This window comes from Pieris napi, chromosome 19, assembly GCF_905475465.1.
Source record: "Pieris napi chromosome 19, ilPieNapi1.2, whole genome shotgun sequence".
Taxonomy (NCBI): Eukaryota; Metazoa; Arthropoda; class Insecta; order Lepidoptera; family Pieridae; genus Pieris; species Pieris napi.
The window spans coordinates 9,446,896-9,464,133 of record NC_062252.1 but is presented as its reverse complement, the minus strand read 5'-3'; the positions used below and the strand labels follow the sequence as shown (position 1 = coordinate 9,464,133).

Genomic DNA, 17,238 nt, shown 5'->3' with positions numbered 1-17,238 from the left:
GACTATTGTTGGCGGTAACACTTAACATCAGATGAGCCTCCTGCACGTTTGCCCCCTGTTATAATAAAATAATCATATGTTTTGACGGTCCGAAACATTACCTGTTATGCCGTTTGATACCAAGTTTTTCACGTCCAAAGATTATTCAGAACAATTAAAATATTAAATCAATTTATAGCTTCTTTAAGCTAGGAAATAGAAATATCTACATAGCCATAGCTCGAGAAACTATTGGTCCAACCTCTGATGTCATGAAATTTAGTCGTGTTGGATATTTATTATTTAAGTGATAATTTTATCAACTATTTCGCCTGCCTACGCCAATTACAAATGCCAAAACAGTTAAGAAGAGACGTTAGGACAATAAATTATAGAATTTGGATGTTATTTGTCATATTGCTATACTTCTATTTATCATTAGTTTTTGTTGCTTCTTTGTATTCTTTTATTTTGTTATATTTTTTAGTGTAGTGTTCAAAGTCGGTGCAAACAAATTAATTATATATCGCTTGCCCTGGAGAACAAAGTCGTAAAAGCAAAGTCTATTTTTAAGAAAAATAAAAGAAGGTGAATAACAATTATTACTAGGATACTATTTATATTATAGGTATCTTATCTAAAGCTGGCGGCTTCAACACATTTACACTTTGTGCTTATGTAGTGTCTGTGAATAAGCGCGAGACGTGATGTCAAACTGAAATACAATCACAAATACATCACGAAAAGACTGTGCGTCTCTCTCGCGCTCGGTCAAGCTTATGAGTATAAAAGAGACGGTTATCGTTTTTCTTTTGCTACTGTTTATGTTGATCTTTACTGTTTTATATTATTATTATTTTATACATGTTGATCTTTTTTCAAACATTACCAGGGAAATCTCGTGAAATGGTGCACAATGTTTTTAATTATTTTAAGCATCTTATTAAAAACAGTTTAATGAAAAAATGTTATATTTAATTTGACATCAGATGCGATTGGGGTTTCTAAGAGGAGTATTGAAAGAATAGTTAGTGAAGTAAAAGTGAAGTGTGTTGATCTAGATGGAGCTTATGTCAAAAAATGAAAAATTATTTACACAAACTACTCTTATACGTTCTTGGTCGGGCTTAGAACTTTTGGATCCACCCTCGTATGCACATAATATTTATATGTATTTGACACATTTTTATTTATTTACAACCCACCCAACCTTACTAAAACCAGAGTAGACTAAAATATATAGCTTGGCAAAAAAGTAATATTTTTAAACATACTGTATAGTGAAATTGCATTAGTGTGAGTACTGTGAACGCACCAGCTTTCGATAACCGACCTATACATATATATATATATATATATATCAAATGAAAGCTATTTTTTTCCTACTAAACTATTATTGTTATTTATATAGTGTAAATAGTAAAAAAATAACTAAATGTAAATTACGTTATTTTATATAATTAGACGGAAGAGCAAATTTATTTATTTACTGTACCGCAATTTGCGACGGCACATTTTATCGAATATCTAGAACGTAATATTATAACCTTGATGAAACAAAGATATATTATCACCGTTCTTTATTTTTATTAAATTGTCGCATTAATTTTTATGATTATTTGGTAGAATTACAATCTTTATGGATGTTGCGATCTATTTCAGGAAAGTAAAATTAGGTAATCGAGTATTATGCGACAAGATTGTCAGATATGTCACCCGCACAAATAGCACGAGAGGTAACGCGGGTGTCGCCGGGCAGCGGGCCCCAACTCACCTATAAATATTATGACGATATTTTCGGAGTAGTTGTCGCCCGGGCCCGGCGGGAGACGCCAACCCTTTAAGACAATAATGTCCCTTTTTAAGAAAGGGGAGATTCTGACACTCCCCTGCTGCTTGGCCACAAATCTGCCTGGCTGATAGGCTAGGATGTAGGGGTCCCTTTAAAAAAAAAAAAAAATCGAGTATTATATTTTTCACAAAATAATTCCCATAGAATAAAGACATCCTCGTGTTTTTTATGTATAATGAATATGCAAACATTCTGAAAAAACAGTTACACACTAAATATAGTCAAAAATGACCAAACGAAATGTTTCTGTTTAATTTTTTTTAAGTTGTCTTTAACCATATGTATGAACTAAAGACCATCTGTGCTATCTATGTAAGCTATCTTATATATTATGTAAGCTAGCCATCAAATATAGGTATCAAATTTGCCTTCCGTCCGATGACTGTGTAGCATTAATAATCATATTTCTATAACTGATTCTATAAACACGAAATAAATAACAATATAAACTTTGAATTTAACAGTGTTAAAATCAAGCGTCAAATGCTAGCAAACAACTAATTTTCAAGTACTTGGTATTCAGTTCACACGACTTTGACCGCTACACTATTTTAAATTAGATTTAAAACAGCTTGGGAATGTTTTGACGAACAATTAAACTTGTTGGGTACGGAAATTTAGCATCTCGTCACTTATGTAGGTACATCTTAGGGTAGGATTTAGATTCCAGACTTAATGAAATCGAAAATGTTTCTGATTTAATATACGGGGGACATATATTATGTATATAACGTTATCCATCCATACCAGAATCGAGACGTATAACTTCCTAGTTTTTAATTAAAATAATAAAATGTTCTGCAACACATATATTATATACGTATTATATGTTAATATTAATAATGAAAACACTCATAAATTATGATATTTAGTAATGAATTATGACAAATAACATTGGTCTATAATATCATCGTTATATTTTTTAATTACGTTAAATTATTAATAACATTAATTTAGCTTAAAATATAAAGAAAGTATTTAAATATAAAATTACAGCCAAAACCGTTTACGATGACATCGTTTAGAACAACATACCGGTTATATTATTTACCATAATCAAAGGTCCCGGCTGAATTGTATTGTATTACAGTGTAAATTCTTTATAACGACATTCGTTAACGGGAAACTCTCTATAACGAAATTAAAAGCTCTGTATGCTCTTATTAACGTCATCGTCTGTGAGGCGTCGTCCTAATTGGGAGCAATCGTACGATGGCGCGATGCGTTTTTCATCGCACTATCAAAGAGGTCGTGCGATGACCTAACAGGTGTCCTAATAGATCGCGCGATGTCCATCGGCCGCGCCCCTCGCGCGTCGACGCATCGCGTAGTAACCGATTAGGACACTCAAAAGAGATCTGTTGCTTTGATTACATGATCGCACGATCAAACGCATCGTACAATCGTTATTAAAGAATTTCATGTGCTCGCACGATTACTTGCGAGGCAAATAGGACACTCTGATGAAATCTGTATGTTTGAACTCATTGCACGACGAGAACGCATCGCGCCATCGTACGATCGCTCCCAATTAGGACGACGCTCACGACTATCGGTTTTTACGATCAAATAAGAGTAGTCCATTGAAGGAATAATGTCGATATAACAGATTATGTTTGTTATATCGACATTATCCCTTCGACTTGTAAACAATACATTGAGCCTGGTATAGTTAGCCGCTTTGTAAAAATTTAAAGAAAAATGTATTCGATATTAACGAAAATAAATGTAAACAACCAATATTGTATTAACTTAAGTATATAATCTTTTATGTTAGTATTAAAGTTTTTAATGTGTAAAATAAAGCGTATGGCGTTGATAATGCAAGCAATTATTGCCTCTAAATAATTACTCAGCAATATTTCTTTATGTAATCAAATATTACCAGTGACCTTGCTCGTACGAGTGTAACAACGTGACGAAAATAGCTTGTCTTAAATAAATCGATGACGTGTATCATATACGGATGTTCTGGTGATGGATGATCACTTATTTTTCATGAAAAAAATATCAATTTTGCACCGTACCAAATTATGAAGATTAAAACACAGCTAAATGTTAATAAAACACTTACGTACAATTAATCTTCGCTTGACGCATCAGAAAAAGTGTATTGATAATTTATGTTATTATATAATTTACTCGTATTATATCAACAAGTTATCACAGTTGTCACGAGAAATCCACTCTAGCGAAATATATAAAAACTACAAATACCTTAAAATGCCGATTAATGCAAAGTAATTATTTTTAATGTATTAAGCTAAGAAACGGTCATTGATAAGAAATAATGACGACGTGAATATCACGATTAAAAAGTGATAAAATGACAATTACAATAATGACGATGAATAAACGATTTCAAAAGCTATAGACTTATCTCATCGTGATTGTGCTGTTTACTGTTTAGTATTATATATTTTATATTTTTATTGTTACGAATCTAAATATAATTTAGTACTGTCTTTTATTGACATAACTTTTACACATTTAATAAAACAATTTTTAACCGGATTGAAGTTATGTAATTTAACCGACGATTCGTGTGCTTTACAGCGTGCGTGGTCACGGTGACTGAAGACAAAAGGTGTTGAATGTCAATAAGTATCACACCTGTAAAGTGGTATTATTTGTATTTTTTTCCCCGGAGTTTGTATCGACTAAAAGATGGAGGGTTTTGGCAGAAATTTAAGGCCGTAAATTGGCCTAAAATTGTCAAACACTTGGGATCAATCTTTTAATAATATATACAATAATTTATTAATGTAGGTACAAGAATGTAGATTTATAACTAAAACACCAGCCTACAACCATTTTAGATCTGAGCTTCAGATTTGTGTATTTCGTGATCGTTTATTTTTCATAATAGACGAGGAGTTAGCTTTCACATGATATTTTTCTTCACCGTACGAAAAAGGATTAAATGAGCAATTCAAGAGAAAATGCGAAAAAAATTATGCTTCTAAATTAATATTTACTGCCAGTTCTCAATTCAAGGGTGCAGGTGGAGGGACCATCCGACGCATGGACTGTTGGTTGTTCATAAAGATTTTGTAAAATGTCCGCGATGATCCGCAGAATTAGCTAAAATTTTAGTTATGATTTGTAATAAATCAGGAAATAATCAATAAAAAAATATAACGGCGTTTGTTATCTAAAGTGGAGATTACGGCCATATAAAATACATCTATTGACCACGTGATCTTTTGCAGATAAAAGGGCAGTCTAACCCGTTGCTATCGTAGTATAAAAAGTGAAGCTAGCCAGTAACAACAGATTTAGTAATTTTACAATGTATATACTAACAGTTTTGGTATTATCATATGTATTGACGGTAGCTAATACAGCGAGGATTCTTGGGGTATTTCCAACTCCATCTGTAAGCCATCAAGTTGTGTTTAGACCATTAATGCAAGAATTAGCAAGACGAGGACATGATGTAACAGTCATAACCACAGATCCGATATTCTCTAAAAACAACTCTCCAAAAAACTTTACAGAAATAAGTGTTCATGATGTATCATACAAAATCTGGAAGAATAATTTTACACATGATGTTAAATTTGGGAAGAAAGGTGATATGTACACACAGGTTGAGAGTTTTACAGTTTTGAATACTATGTTGGCATCTGCTCAATTTAGGCATCAGCAAGTCCAAGATTTAATCAATAAACGAGGAAAATTTGATTTGTTATTCATCGAAGCCTGGCAAACACAAGCTTATTATTATTCTCACATATTTAAAGCTCCTGTAATATTATTAAGTTCATACGGTATGTTTGGAAATGAAGATATTGCTGTTGGTGCTGCAACGCACCCGTTTTTATTTCCCAAACTAGTGCAACAAAGAACATTTAATCTTACATTTTGGGAGAAAGCTCAAGAGTTATACAGACATTACTGGTTTCGAGAATTGTGGTCAACAATGGAAAAAAATGATTGTCATCTATGGGGACAGCTTTTGGGAAAAAAAGTTCCTGATTTCAAGGAAATAAATAATAATATTGATATGATGTTTTTGAACGTTCATCCAATGTGGATTAGTAACCAACCTCTTCCACCTAATATCATTACAATTTGGGGTATTTATAAAAACCAAAGAAAAGCGTTACCTACGGTAAGTACTTAAATACGCCGTAATAAACTTAAAGAATAATTGAAAGCTAGCTAGGGTTTGTTGTTTATAGTGTATTTTAAATTTAAAATAATTTTTAATAGCATTAATCGATATAATTAACAATAAATTGCTAAGCGCAAAACTCGAAGACGGCTTGGCCAATTCTATTTTTTTTAATTTGAACTCCGAGGAAGGTTTTTATGGAGGGAAAAAATTACTCAGCAAAACCTAAAAACCAGGTTGCTGCTTCTTAAATTGTGAACGCAAAATTTTAAGTATATATTTTTTCTAGGTTTACGGGTTACGCTTTGCCATGCTAATCCGGGGCGAGTCATTGGTAAACAATATTAACAACTAAATATTTTTTAACAAATAACTATATTTTTCAGGATCTTCAAAATTATCTCGACTCATCCAAAAATGGTGTGATTTACATAAGTTTTGGTTCCAACGTTCTCTCATCAGCTCTATCTCCTGATTGGATACAATTATTTGTTCGGGTGTTTGCTAGATTAAAGTACGATGTATTATGGAAATGGGAACAAACAGAACTACCTGGTAAATCGGAAAACATCAAGATATCAAAATGGCTGCCACAATCAGATTTATTAAGTAAGTAATGAAGTTCCCGCCGTCTGGTCAATATTAAATTTTAAACATTGAAGCAAAATCTTTCAGGCAGCGAATAAAACGGCGCTGTTTAGTTAATTGACTAGGCTATTAATTGAACGGCTTAAGCTAGTTGGTTGCGACATAAATATACTATTAGATCGTAGGAATAAAATTTCTTTATTTAAGTAATTTTTTATCTTTTAGGACATCCAAATATAAAACTGTTCATCACGCAAGGTGGTTTGCAGTCCACTGACGAGGCTATAACTGCTGGAGTACCAACAGTAGGAGTGCCGATGCTTGGAGACCAGTGGTTTAATTTAGAAAGACATGTTTATTTCAAAATTGGTAAAAATCTTCACATGGAGACCCTCACCGAAGAAGATTTAGAAACAGCTATTCATACTGTTATAAATGATACCAGGTATGTCTATTAATAAGTCAATTTAAAGGATAGAATTTGATTATAGATCTATTATTTTTTGTCTTGAGATAAGTTAGGACTCACATTACAGAGTATTACGTAGAATGTCCGACATTAGTAAATTTAAAAATACTCTACAGGTATTGAAAAAGTCTTGATTTCGAGTAGGTAATGAAAAAAAATTCTTAATCAGTCCAGGTATTTCTGAATAGTTTATTATAAATTGTTAAAACAAATATTCAAAATGCAAGTCCTTCTTCTATATTAATAGAGAAGATATTTGATTGTAGAACTTCAGTGTCTTAGAACTTCCGCATACACAACATTTGACGTAGTTTTATTTTGTGGCAGCAAAATAATTTCATGTTTTTGAGTTCCAACTCGGGATAGGCCATCATACACTTTTTGTAGATATTGATACATTCTATAATACTTTACAATTGTTTTCGTTCTATCATCATATTATTGCATTCTTATTAAGGATCCCTATATTTTTTTAAATGATATATAGCCAATGTCAGTCAGTACAGATCCAACTTTCTAACGATAAAATAATTTTTGAAATCGGTCCCGTAGTTTTGTATGAAAACATTACAAACATACATACAAAAACACGAATATTTCCTCTTCAGAATATGTATTAGTATAAATTTCGGAGCTAGTCTTTACAACCCGTTGCTTCCTGAGATTTGGGAAATAGTAGAGATCCGTTTCGAATACGCCTGCAAAGGTTTTTTGGTAGATGAACTCTAATGCAATAATTGCGTACAACGGTGGTGTGAAATGTTTTAATAAGAATAAACTTCCTTAAATCTAAAGTAGAATACTTTTACAGTTACAGGGATAATGTGGTTAAACTCCGGACACTCATGGAGGATCAGCCACAGAGTGCGTTAGATCGCGCAGTGTGGTGGACAGAGTATGTGCTGCGCCATGGAGGCGCGAAGCACCTTCGATCTGCGAATGCTAATATGTCCTGGATTGAGTTCTATGAAGTAGAATTTGTACTAAAATTAGCATCTCTCATACTGCTTTCATTGGCGCTAGTCGTAGCTGTTTTGTACTTCATGTATATCAGTTTTGTAACGAAGCCAAAACTTAAAAAACATTAAAGGGATATTAAAAATTTAGTGTTAAAAAAACCTCAGATAAAATTAAGCCCTTACTTTAAGCCAATGTATATTTTTAAAATTCATATGTTCAGGATAATTGTAAAAGATGACAATGTAAAAGATAATTATATATTTCTGTAATGTTTTCAAAAGTTTTTGTATACAAGAATAATGAGTATTCCCTACATAGTCACCAAATAACGAAAACATTTACTATAAAGCGGGCCAAATAAAACATAGCTTCAAATCCGTTAAAAAAGTGTTTTTCTAAATTAAGTATGTTTAATTATAATTTTTCGTAAGTTAAAAACCGCTTAAAAAAGTGTTCTTCGATGTCTAAAAGTTATATCAATGAAAGACTACATACCTACTTAATTTGTCAAATAACGAACTTGTCAATTGTCAGAACTTGACATTTGACATAACTACGTGAAAGGTGCCCTAAGTCCTAAGAAATATGTCAGAAGTAAACTAAATTTTGTTTCTTCAACCAAATTGTGAATGTAGTAGCTGAAAATGTTAATTCTTTAAAAGGCAGAATATGTTATATTTACGTTATTTAATTAGTGTAGTGTTCCGATAATATTAAGTGAATTAATCTACATTTAAAAAAAAATAACATAATAATAATCATAAGGGTTTTAATTTATTTAAAATAAATGTCTACAAAATACCATATTGTGAAAAATTAATTCAAAAATCACGTTTTACTAATATACGTTCAACTAGTGTAATAAAGGCATAATTCTTCAAAAATAATTCGAATTAAAATTCAGTATTTTTTTACTTATAATAGAAAAATAATTACCTTAGCAAACTCGTGTAATTTGTTATTACACGATTTTGCTAAGGAAATCTTATGAGGTTCCAAAATAAACAAACTTACGTAAATAAAAGTAAAACTATTAAAAACTCGAGAGCTCCTGGAGAGATTGAAATTGGATTGATTTATTGGAATCCTACGTAGCGAATAGCAATCCATATATGTCCAAATTTACGATCAAAAGAATATCGGTTTTTCATATATTTTGCACGGAAGTTCGCGGATTCACCTTGCTAAATTATAGATAACCTTAGCGGCATCAAAATAATATATTCTTGACGGTCAGAAGGTTATTTAATTTACAAAATTAATCAATCGAAAATGATCCAAGCTCCCTAATGGAAAAAAAATAGTTGAGGTAGTCAGCACGCAATGTCGCATCCCGTCAAAATCACATCAGGTCATGTGTAGTCAGTACACCAAGAGCCTTTAAGAATAAATAATTTATTATTACAGTTATATCTGCAGTTATTCTCAGTTTTATAATATCCGCTTACTTTTTCGAATATAACTACAAACGATTTTTCTAATATTGTTTGTGCAGATTCTATTGGCAAAAGTAAACTCTTAGAAATAATAAAGGAGCTTTGTGTACTCCATACTCGTATATAAAAAACGCAAACACATCCAAGAACTGAAAAGGATTAAATCGTCTTGAATTCCGAAGAAATCTATCTCTAGAAATACGGAACTTATAACAGTTTCTCAATTTTAACGAACACTTAGACTAGTTTCCAGTAGAGTTAAATATAAAAATTAGTTCGCTAAAACTCCCATTTCGGCGTCAAATTGAATCTGTATCTGGCAGCCTTGCGATGACTCACTCTTCAATGACACCGTCACGAGTGATTTGAGAGCGGAATCCGCTGTGGGAATTTGAAGAGTGAGTTACAGAATCGCAAGGCTGTTTCCAAATTATTTATTCTCACTGTGCCGCACGTCAAACTATTATCGGTGTATCCCATGCCATGTAGGTTCCCTTACGATGAATTCCTTCACGTTAATATCGGCTGTTATATAGTGTATGGAGGGACAAATGCATTGGTACACATTAGTGATCAATATAATTTATTCAAATAATCTCTTTTTGCTGGTTCTTGTTAGAACGATGAACGATTGGCCACCTTTCAAGTACGAACAAAACTTAAGAAATGTAAATGTAATTCTTCATGCTCTCATACAAGATTGAAGTACATATAAAAATAAACCACGAGTGTGTGATGCGGTGTCCAATCATCAAAAATAAACCTATAATCAAAGATTAACACTCAGTATTTATACCCAGGACGATATAATGTTCAAGAATCGGCCAGGTAATTCATCTCTATCTCATTTCCATAAGGTGTCCGGAAATCGTGAGAAAGTTCTCGTAAAAATCTTAATCTTCTCTTCCGGTAACGTTGATAGATCGACATTGGTGCCGAAACTCATGTAAATAACAAGACGTATTAAGTCTTTTTGGCAATTTCCATAAAAATCCTGAAATTTTCATTTCATGGATGACTAGATGTAATAACTTGGGGTTTTCATATAATAATCATATATTCAGGGTTTGATTTCTTTTTTTCTATATGTGTGAACTAATTTGGTTGGTCTTTGAATTGACGTTGGTTTTGTATATTCAAGTAATAAAATACGATTGCATTTACGTTTTTTTAAAGATTATGAAGAATATCAAAGAAACGTGGAAATGTTTATGCCATAGCAAATATAATACACAAGTTAAAACTAGGTACATCGATCAGTTGACTCCAAAGGACGCAGAACTAACTATAAAAACACCTATATAGTAAAAAGGAATATTCATTCTCTACTATAGCGTATAGAGTCGCGTAGTCATGAAGATATATACTAACATACTGATACACATTATTCGAGTAAAAACACTTGCATAGTACGATAAATTCATATTATAAATATAAAACAATAATAAGCATAGTATTTTTTTTTCTTGTTCTTCTGCGGGTCGACCAGAAACTGCCGCTCCAGACCTCTAGCGTAGCCGGCCTTTGAGAGAGAAGTACACTTTTTTTTAAATTCACAAATTTGCAACAATTCATTATGATATTTTCTTTCATCGTACGAATGAGTGTTAAATGCGCACATAGACATTGGTGCAACGCCGGTGTTTTAACCTACGAGCTCAGGGATGAGAAACGCACGCTAAAGCCACTAGGCCCACAGTGCTCAAATAGTATATAGGTAATTTCTATACCTATGTCTCTTTGCAGCGCAGCTTTCAGTAGCGCTTCCGATTTCAATGTTGAGTTTTCGTTTCAAGTGATTTCGGGCATTACGGATGTCTCACTACATCGAATGTGTGTTCATCGTTGAATAACTTCATTCATTTTCTTAGTAAGGGGAAAAATAAAGGGAATTTGATAGTAAATTATATAATTTAATAAAGAATTGTTTAGTAACTACCTGAACATAGGTTTTCTAAACATTTTTAACAAAAAAACACTAATTGAAAACAATTAGCGTATTTAAAGCATTATTTCTACTACATCTTATCAAATGTTTGTACATTTGTAAAACGTAAGAAACAGATCAATAGAATTCAAAATGGCCGATCACAGTCCTTCAAAATGGTTGTCCACTCTGCTGGCAGTGGCACAAACTTTAATGCAATTCTAAGCTTTACTTACAGAAGCTAACGAGATTTCTCTGCGACTCGGTAAGTGGGCCAAGGTAACTTAGTAAATGTGTTTCGGGAGCTAGACTTAGATAAAGGGACATTCAGACAACGACGTTGTTTGTCTAATGTTCGTAACTTGCTCTAACGAAAAATTGCTTTAGAATTATAGAAGTTTTATAATATTATACAATGTCTAGCTGATCCGGCAAACGTCGTTTTGCCATGTATATCATTTATAATAAAAAATAGGGGTTGATCGTAGAGGGGTGAAAATTAGGGTTTGTATGTATTTTTAATGCTGTATCATAAAAAAATAAAATATAAATTATCTAAAAATTAAAAATAAATATTTAGTGGTGGACTACCCTTAAAATTTAGGGGGGTGAAAAATATATGTTGTCCGATTCTCAGACATATACCATGCAAACAAAATTTCAAGAGAATCGGAATTTCATATATTATTAGTATTTTATTTATTTTTATAGTTAATGTTCATTTGATATTAAACAAATATTTTTTAATAATATTTTTATATATATATATAATAGTATTTTGTTCTATATCTATACCTGTCGTCTTTATTTCTGCTGCTAAAAAAATAATTTACATTCAAATTTCTAAAAAAAAATCTTTTTTTATGGACTATCGGAAAATACTAGAATTTTTTGTGGAAAAAATCATTTGACACACAATTTAATCCGACGAGTTCAAGCGCTATGTCCATTATTTTTCTTTTTTCATTGCGTAATAAGACCCTGAAGAACCGCCATACTGGTACAAATGACCCACTACTTTGTGTCAGTATCTCCCGGCTTATGTACATGGGCGGCGGTACCACTTACATCAGATGAGCCTCTTGCCCGTTTGCGCCCTGTTCTATATAAAAAAAGTATTTAGCTAACTTCACTATGGTCATGGCAAAGGAATAACTTTTGCATCCTTATTACGCATCTTCCTATAAATATTCAAATATGTAAATTTCTCTTTGAATTCCTGTAAGAGCTTGGTACTATGCGTGGAGATGAATTGTAAACATATTTTTATTTATAAAATTATGGTCAAACTTTATTAAATGTACCTACCTACCTACCTACCTAGTACATACCTAGTATTAGAAGTGTATTTAATTAAGTTTTTAACTGATTAATTTCGCATAGGGAATACACATTTCTGCACCTGTTCTATTGATACTTTGTTTAATGATCAGAAAGGGATTGGTCTGAAAATCGCCAGATTTCACACGCAATTGTTAATAACATAGATACTTAAACATATTATGTCGATGGAGTCAGCAAGTCTTATTATTATTCCACGATATTCTTAACGCGATAGATATTTGCTGACGATAATTTCTCTAAGAATCTCTCCACCGTATGCGACAATATAAAATTGTTCCAAGTGCCTCATACAAACACGAATTACCTGCATAATTCGCCAATGTTATCGGGTTTTACCTAGCTAATTATGATGATGTTGATATTTTCCACCTCACCAAAGAGGATGTGAGAAAAAAATTTAAGGTAAAGATGAAAGACTGTGACTTTGTTTAGCAGTAACAATTTAGTTTTTTCTTTGAAATATTAAGTATAATTGTCGTTTCTTTATGTTAAATCAGTCTTCTTTTATTTTTTGTCTATTTGATACATTACTTATCTATGTTTTCTGTTACATATATAATATTATTTATCTATGTGACATCTATGTTAGCTGTAAGATTACTAATAAATAAATTATAGTGACAGCTGGCGTTCGAACTCCGAACCTCAGAGTTGTGAGTCGCTTGCCGCGTAAGTGGATGTACTTAAAATAAAAATGAAATTCTAATTAAACATTTACAATTCAAGGAACTGCTTTTGTGTAATTATGACCAGTCCTCGGTAAACTTTGCAAAACATTTAATGTAGTGATATATTTTAAATTTTTATTTTGTACCTAAGCTATGATAATATTCTTAGGTTAAACATTCAATTTATAATAATGTTTATTTTACTCTTCAAAAGAACCCTCGCCCACAAGCAAAACTAAAAGCGTCAATATAATATATGAAAAGCATACGTAAGGAAAAAACTATTCATAAAACTCTCAATTTCCATTCAAATAACCATGGCGAAAGTATTAGGGAATATCTTGTATGAAAAATCGAGAAGATAAGATGAAATTTGTTCCACGAAAGATATGAGTTCTCTAAGCGGCGATCAATGTTATATGCATCTGTTATTTTGTTCCCTCGTATAGGGGATTTATTGGTAGGTCTTAGGGTAGCTGTAGACAGAGATTTTCTCGCTTCTAGAAATTAATTTAAATAGAAAACATCACACTGCAATCAGCAAAAAATATTTTTGTTCGGTAAATATTTTCATGGGTTTTCATTTGTCGGCGTTTATATATGTATAGAACATATATAACATGGGAATTTATAACATTACGTATGTGTGTTCTACAGACGTTGTGGTCGTACAGAAACACCTATGTTTAATCTACTAATTTAAAACTAGTAGATTATTATTATTACTATGTAGGTTAAGAAAATTGTAAATACTGTTATTATATTTGTGTGTTGGAAATAAATAAATGAAGTACTATTACATTTAAAACGAGGTCATTATAATTTTTTTCTTTAATTTCATGTTATCAAAATATTGTTTCATATCACAACAAAATGCAAATTTCAATAAATTCTGTATGTTAAAAGTTACCACATTATTGCGAAATCTTTGTTAAATTAATTACATTAATTAAATTACGCAAACGGTACAATTGTAATTCTATCAAGTCATGATCATTTAAATTCTAAAAAAATAAAAATATGTTTATTATGGAACATAAGATATTGAGGAAGGCTTTACTTGGCTCTGAAGGCACTGAGGAATCCTGGCGATACTGTGTTACGGATACTAATAATGCTATAGGTATATCAATGAAATCCGCGTAATTTTAAGGTTATTTTGACACCTCATCAAAATTTAATAAAATAAAATAAATAAAATAAAATATGTTTATTATGGAACATAAGATACATGTATCACTTATTCCACGTCATTAAATTTGAAGGCATCCCTACTCATCGGCAAAGAAGACAGAGGGTGTAGGCCGAGAGAAAAAGCCGGCGTAAAAAACTCTCGGTACTCTTTTAAAACAGCAAATCATCAAACAACACTTATTTAAAACAAATATCGCAAATTAATTAGAAGTAGCCTGTCTAGCACTAGTCCCAGGCCCTTTTATCAACTAGATAATCGTTGACTTTATAGTAAGCCTTTTTACACAGCTTTTCTTTAATACATTTAAGTTTATTAGTGAATGCTTAGTAAAAAAGTTCTACTTTTATATTAAGATTCGACTGTTAGTATTTCTTTAAACATCCTTGATAGAAAATGACTATGATTAAACGGAACAAAATATGACAGTGACAGTTTTATTGTGTGTGCGGTGAACGTTAACGGTAAAGTCCAGCAAGATGATTTCATATGAATATTCTAGGAATAGGGTTCGTGATTTATTCTTAGGTTGTATAGGGATATTCTTCATAACTTCATATTAAAATATTGGATCATATATAGACATGCTTTCATAATACCTTAGTGAATAAATAAAATACTCAAGAAAGTCAAACAGCCTTGCGATTCTGTAACTCACTTTACGAACTCTCACAGCGGTTTTCGCATCGGCGGTCGCTCTCAAATCAGTCGTGAAGCAGTCATTTTATGATTTGGTGAGAGTTCGAAAAGTGAGTTACAGAATCGCAAGGCAGAACTGTTTGCTTCAATTAAGAACTATGATACCGGGTAGAAATATTATTATTACTACCACTATTTCGCTTATAACCACTTCCAGACAAATTGATCAAAGAAAAAAATAACAAATTCATTCTAAAGGTCCTACGCCGATTGAGACACCTCAATCAATATTATCAACGAAAATGTAATTTTTTTTTGGTCCTAGATTTTTTTGACCATACCAGCCGTACATAAAAAAAATCATCGATGCAGAACGCATGAGAGTTCCATAACAGCAAATGTAATTTTTATACGTCTAAATAAGAATTTCAACGTCGAAATTTACATTCTCTAGCCACAAAATCGACGATTTCTTGTTAAAGCTAAAATCACGGAACAACCGCTGGAATGTTGGCAATATTTTTCAATTACACTCATTAGGTAAAGAAACTTTCCTCCCCATTAATCAGCGGGGTCGTCGAAAATTAACAAGGAAATTGCCTACGTAATATCTGGGAAATCTTCTTGGAAAACTCTTTAAGGCTTTAATACTATTTCTTATGTAGCGCTCGTTATTACTAAGTTTCTTGGCTATGGTGCATTTAAATTTGGAACGTTTTATTACGTAGACCTATTTATGACGTAACTTTAGTTGAATTTTAGAAGGTTCGTTGAATCACAACTATAATTAAACAAAAGGTATGTAAAAAGTTTTATTTCATTTTGAACAGGTTATAAACCTACACTGTATACTGAATATAATTATAGAAAATTAACGTTTATATCTCAAGTTAATAATGTAGTCATCACATTCGCGCGAATTCTCGAATTTCTTAGATGAAATTCGGATTGTTTTGGCTGTAAAACTTTGTATAACACTTTAGTATGCAGTCTATTGAATACGGTAGCGTTATATGGATCCCTTATATGCGATCTTCAACACCTTGCATTCATTAGTACAAGATTTTCAATTGCAAATTCAGCGACTTAGGAAATTTAAAATGATGTCACTGTATCGATCGGATGTCTAGGCAGTGATGCATTCTTACAAATACAGAACAATAACCTCTTACAGAATATTAAGATTGTCCTCTCTTTCCCAAGGTTCAGAATCTCCCAAATTCCGTCTGTAAAAACGAACCTAGGATTTCAGGCACCTGATATATTATGAATTCTTCGCGAATAAAACATGAACGCTACTCTTGTGGGCTGATCATTAAAAAAAAACACAACACCTTATTTGCGCTTGCCAATAAGGTACCTAATTCGCGTTGTTAAGCGAATAAGTATTTTTAAATTAGAAATTACTAGTAAAAATTAAAATTTGGAATGTAATATTTTTATAATTTTTTGAAATATGTATATTCACCGTTATTGCCATAAATTTTAGTATAAATAGAATGTAACTTATACAAGAGAAAATATATTATATATTCTAGATTTTAAGAAAGTAATAACATACTACTTAATAATATTTAATTATTAAACAAACACGTTGAGTACGTGTAATTTACAGTTTCGACATCCATAAAATGTATAAAAACATTGTAAAATTATACAATCACAGTGTATAAAAGTTAAAAGTTTGGACCAAAATGTTTGAAACAACACTCGACACGGCACTACTACTATAAAAGACAAAAGTTTTATAACTCATGCAAAATTCATACATTTCTGTCCCTTCCAACATTCATTGTAGCAACACTGATAATGATTAATAAATCTGAGGATTTTGTTTGTTTAAACGCACAACTTACCAACTGGTTTTGTTCGAAATACATATTTTTTATTTCATAAACTTTGATTTATAATAATTTAACTCGGCCGATCGTTACATTTGACTCAGTTACTAACATGTTTCACTTGAGTTATGCTATCGCATTTTAAATTTGATTACAGTTTTTCCAATTATATTTATTAGTAACACCCTCTATTTTATAATTCCTTTGTAAGTGTTTGTGCGTA

The 17,238-nt window shown here is 31.7% G+C and overlaps 1 protein-coding gene across 1 annotated transcript; it reads left to right on the top strand.

The window, feature by feature from the left end:
- The first annotated feature begins 5,077 nt into the window (after window positions 1–5,077).
- LOC125059326 (UDP-glycosyltransferase UGT5-like) lies at window positions 5,078–8,726 on the top strand. Its single transcript, XM_047663700.1, has 4 exons — window positions 5,078–5,948; window positions 6,338–6,560; window positions 6,765–6,984; window positions 7,820–8,726. The coding sequence occupies exons 1-4, from the start codon at window positions 5,124–5,126 to the stop codon at window positions 8,094–8,096; spliced, it is 1,545 nt and encodes a 514-aa protein (XP_047519656.1). The 5' UTR covers window positions 5,078–5,123; the 3' UTR covers window positions 8,097–8,726.
- The last annotated feature ends 8,512 nt before the right edge of the window (window positions 8,727–17,238 follow it).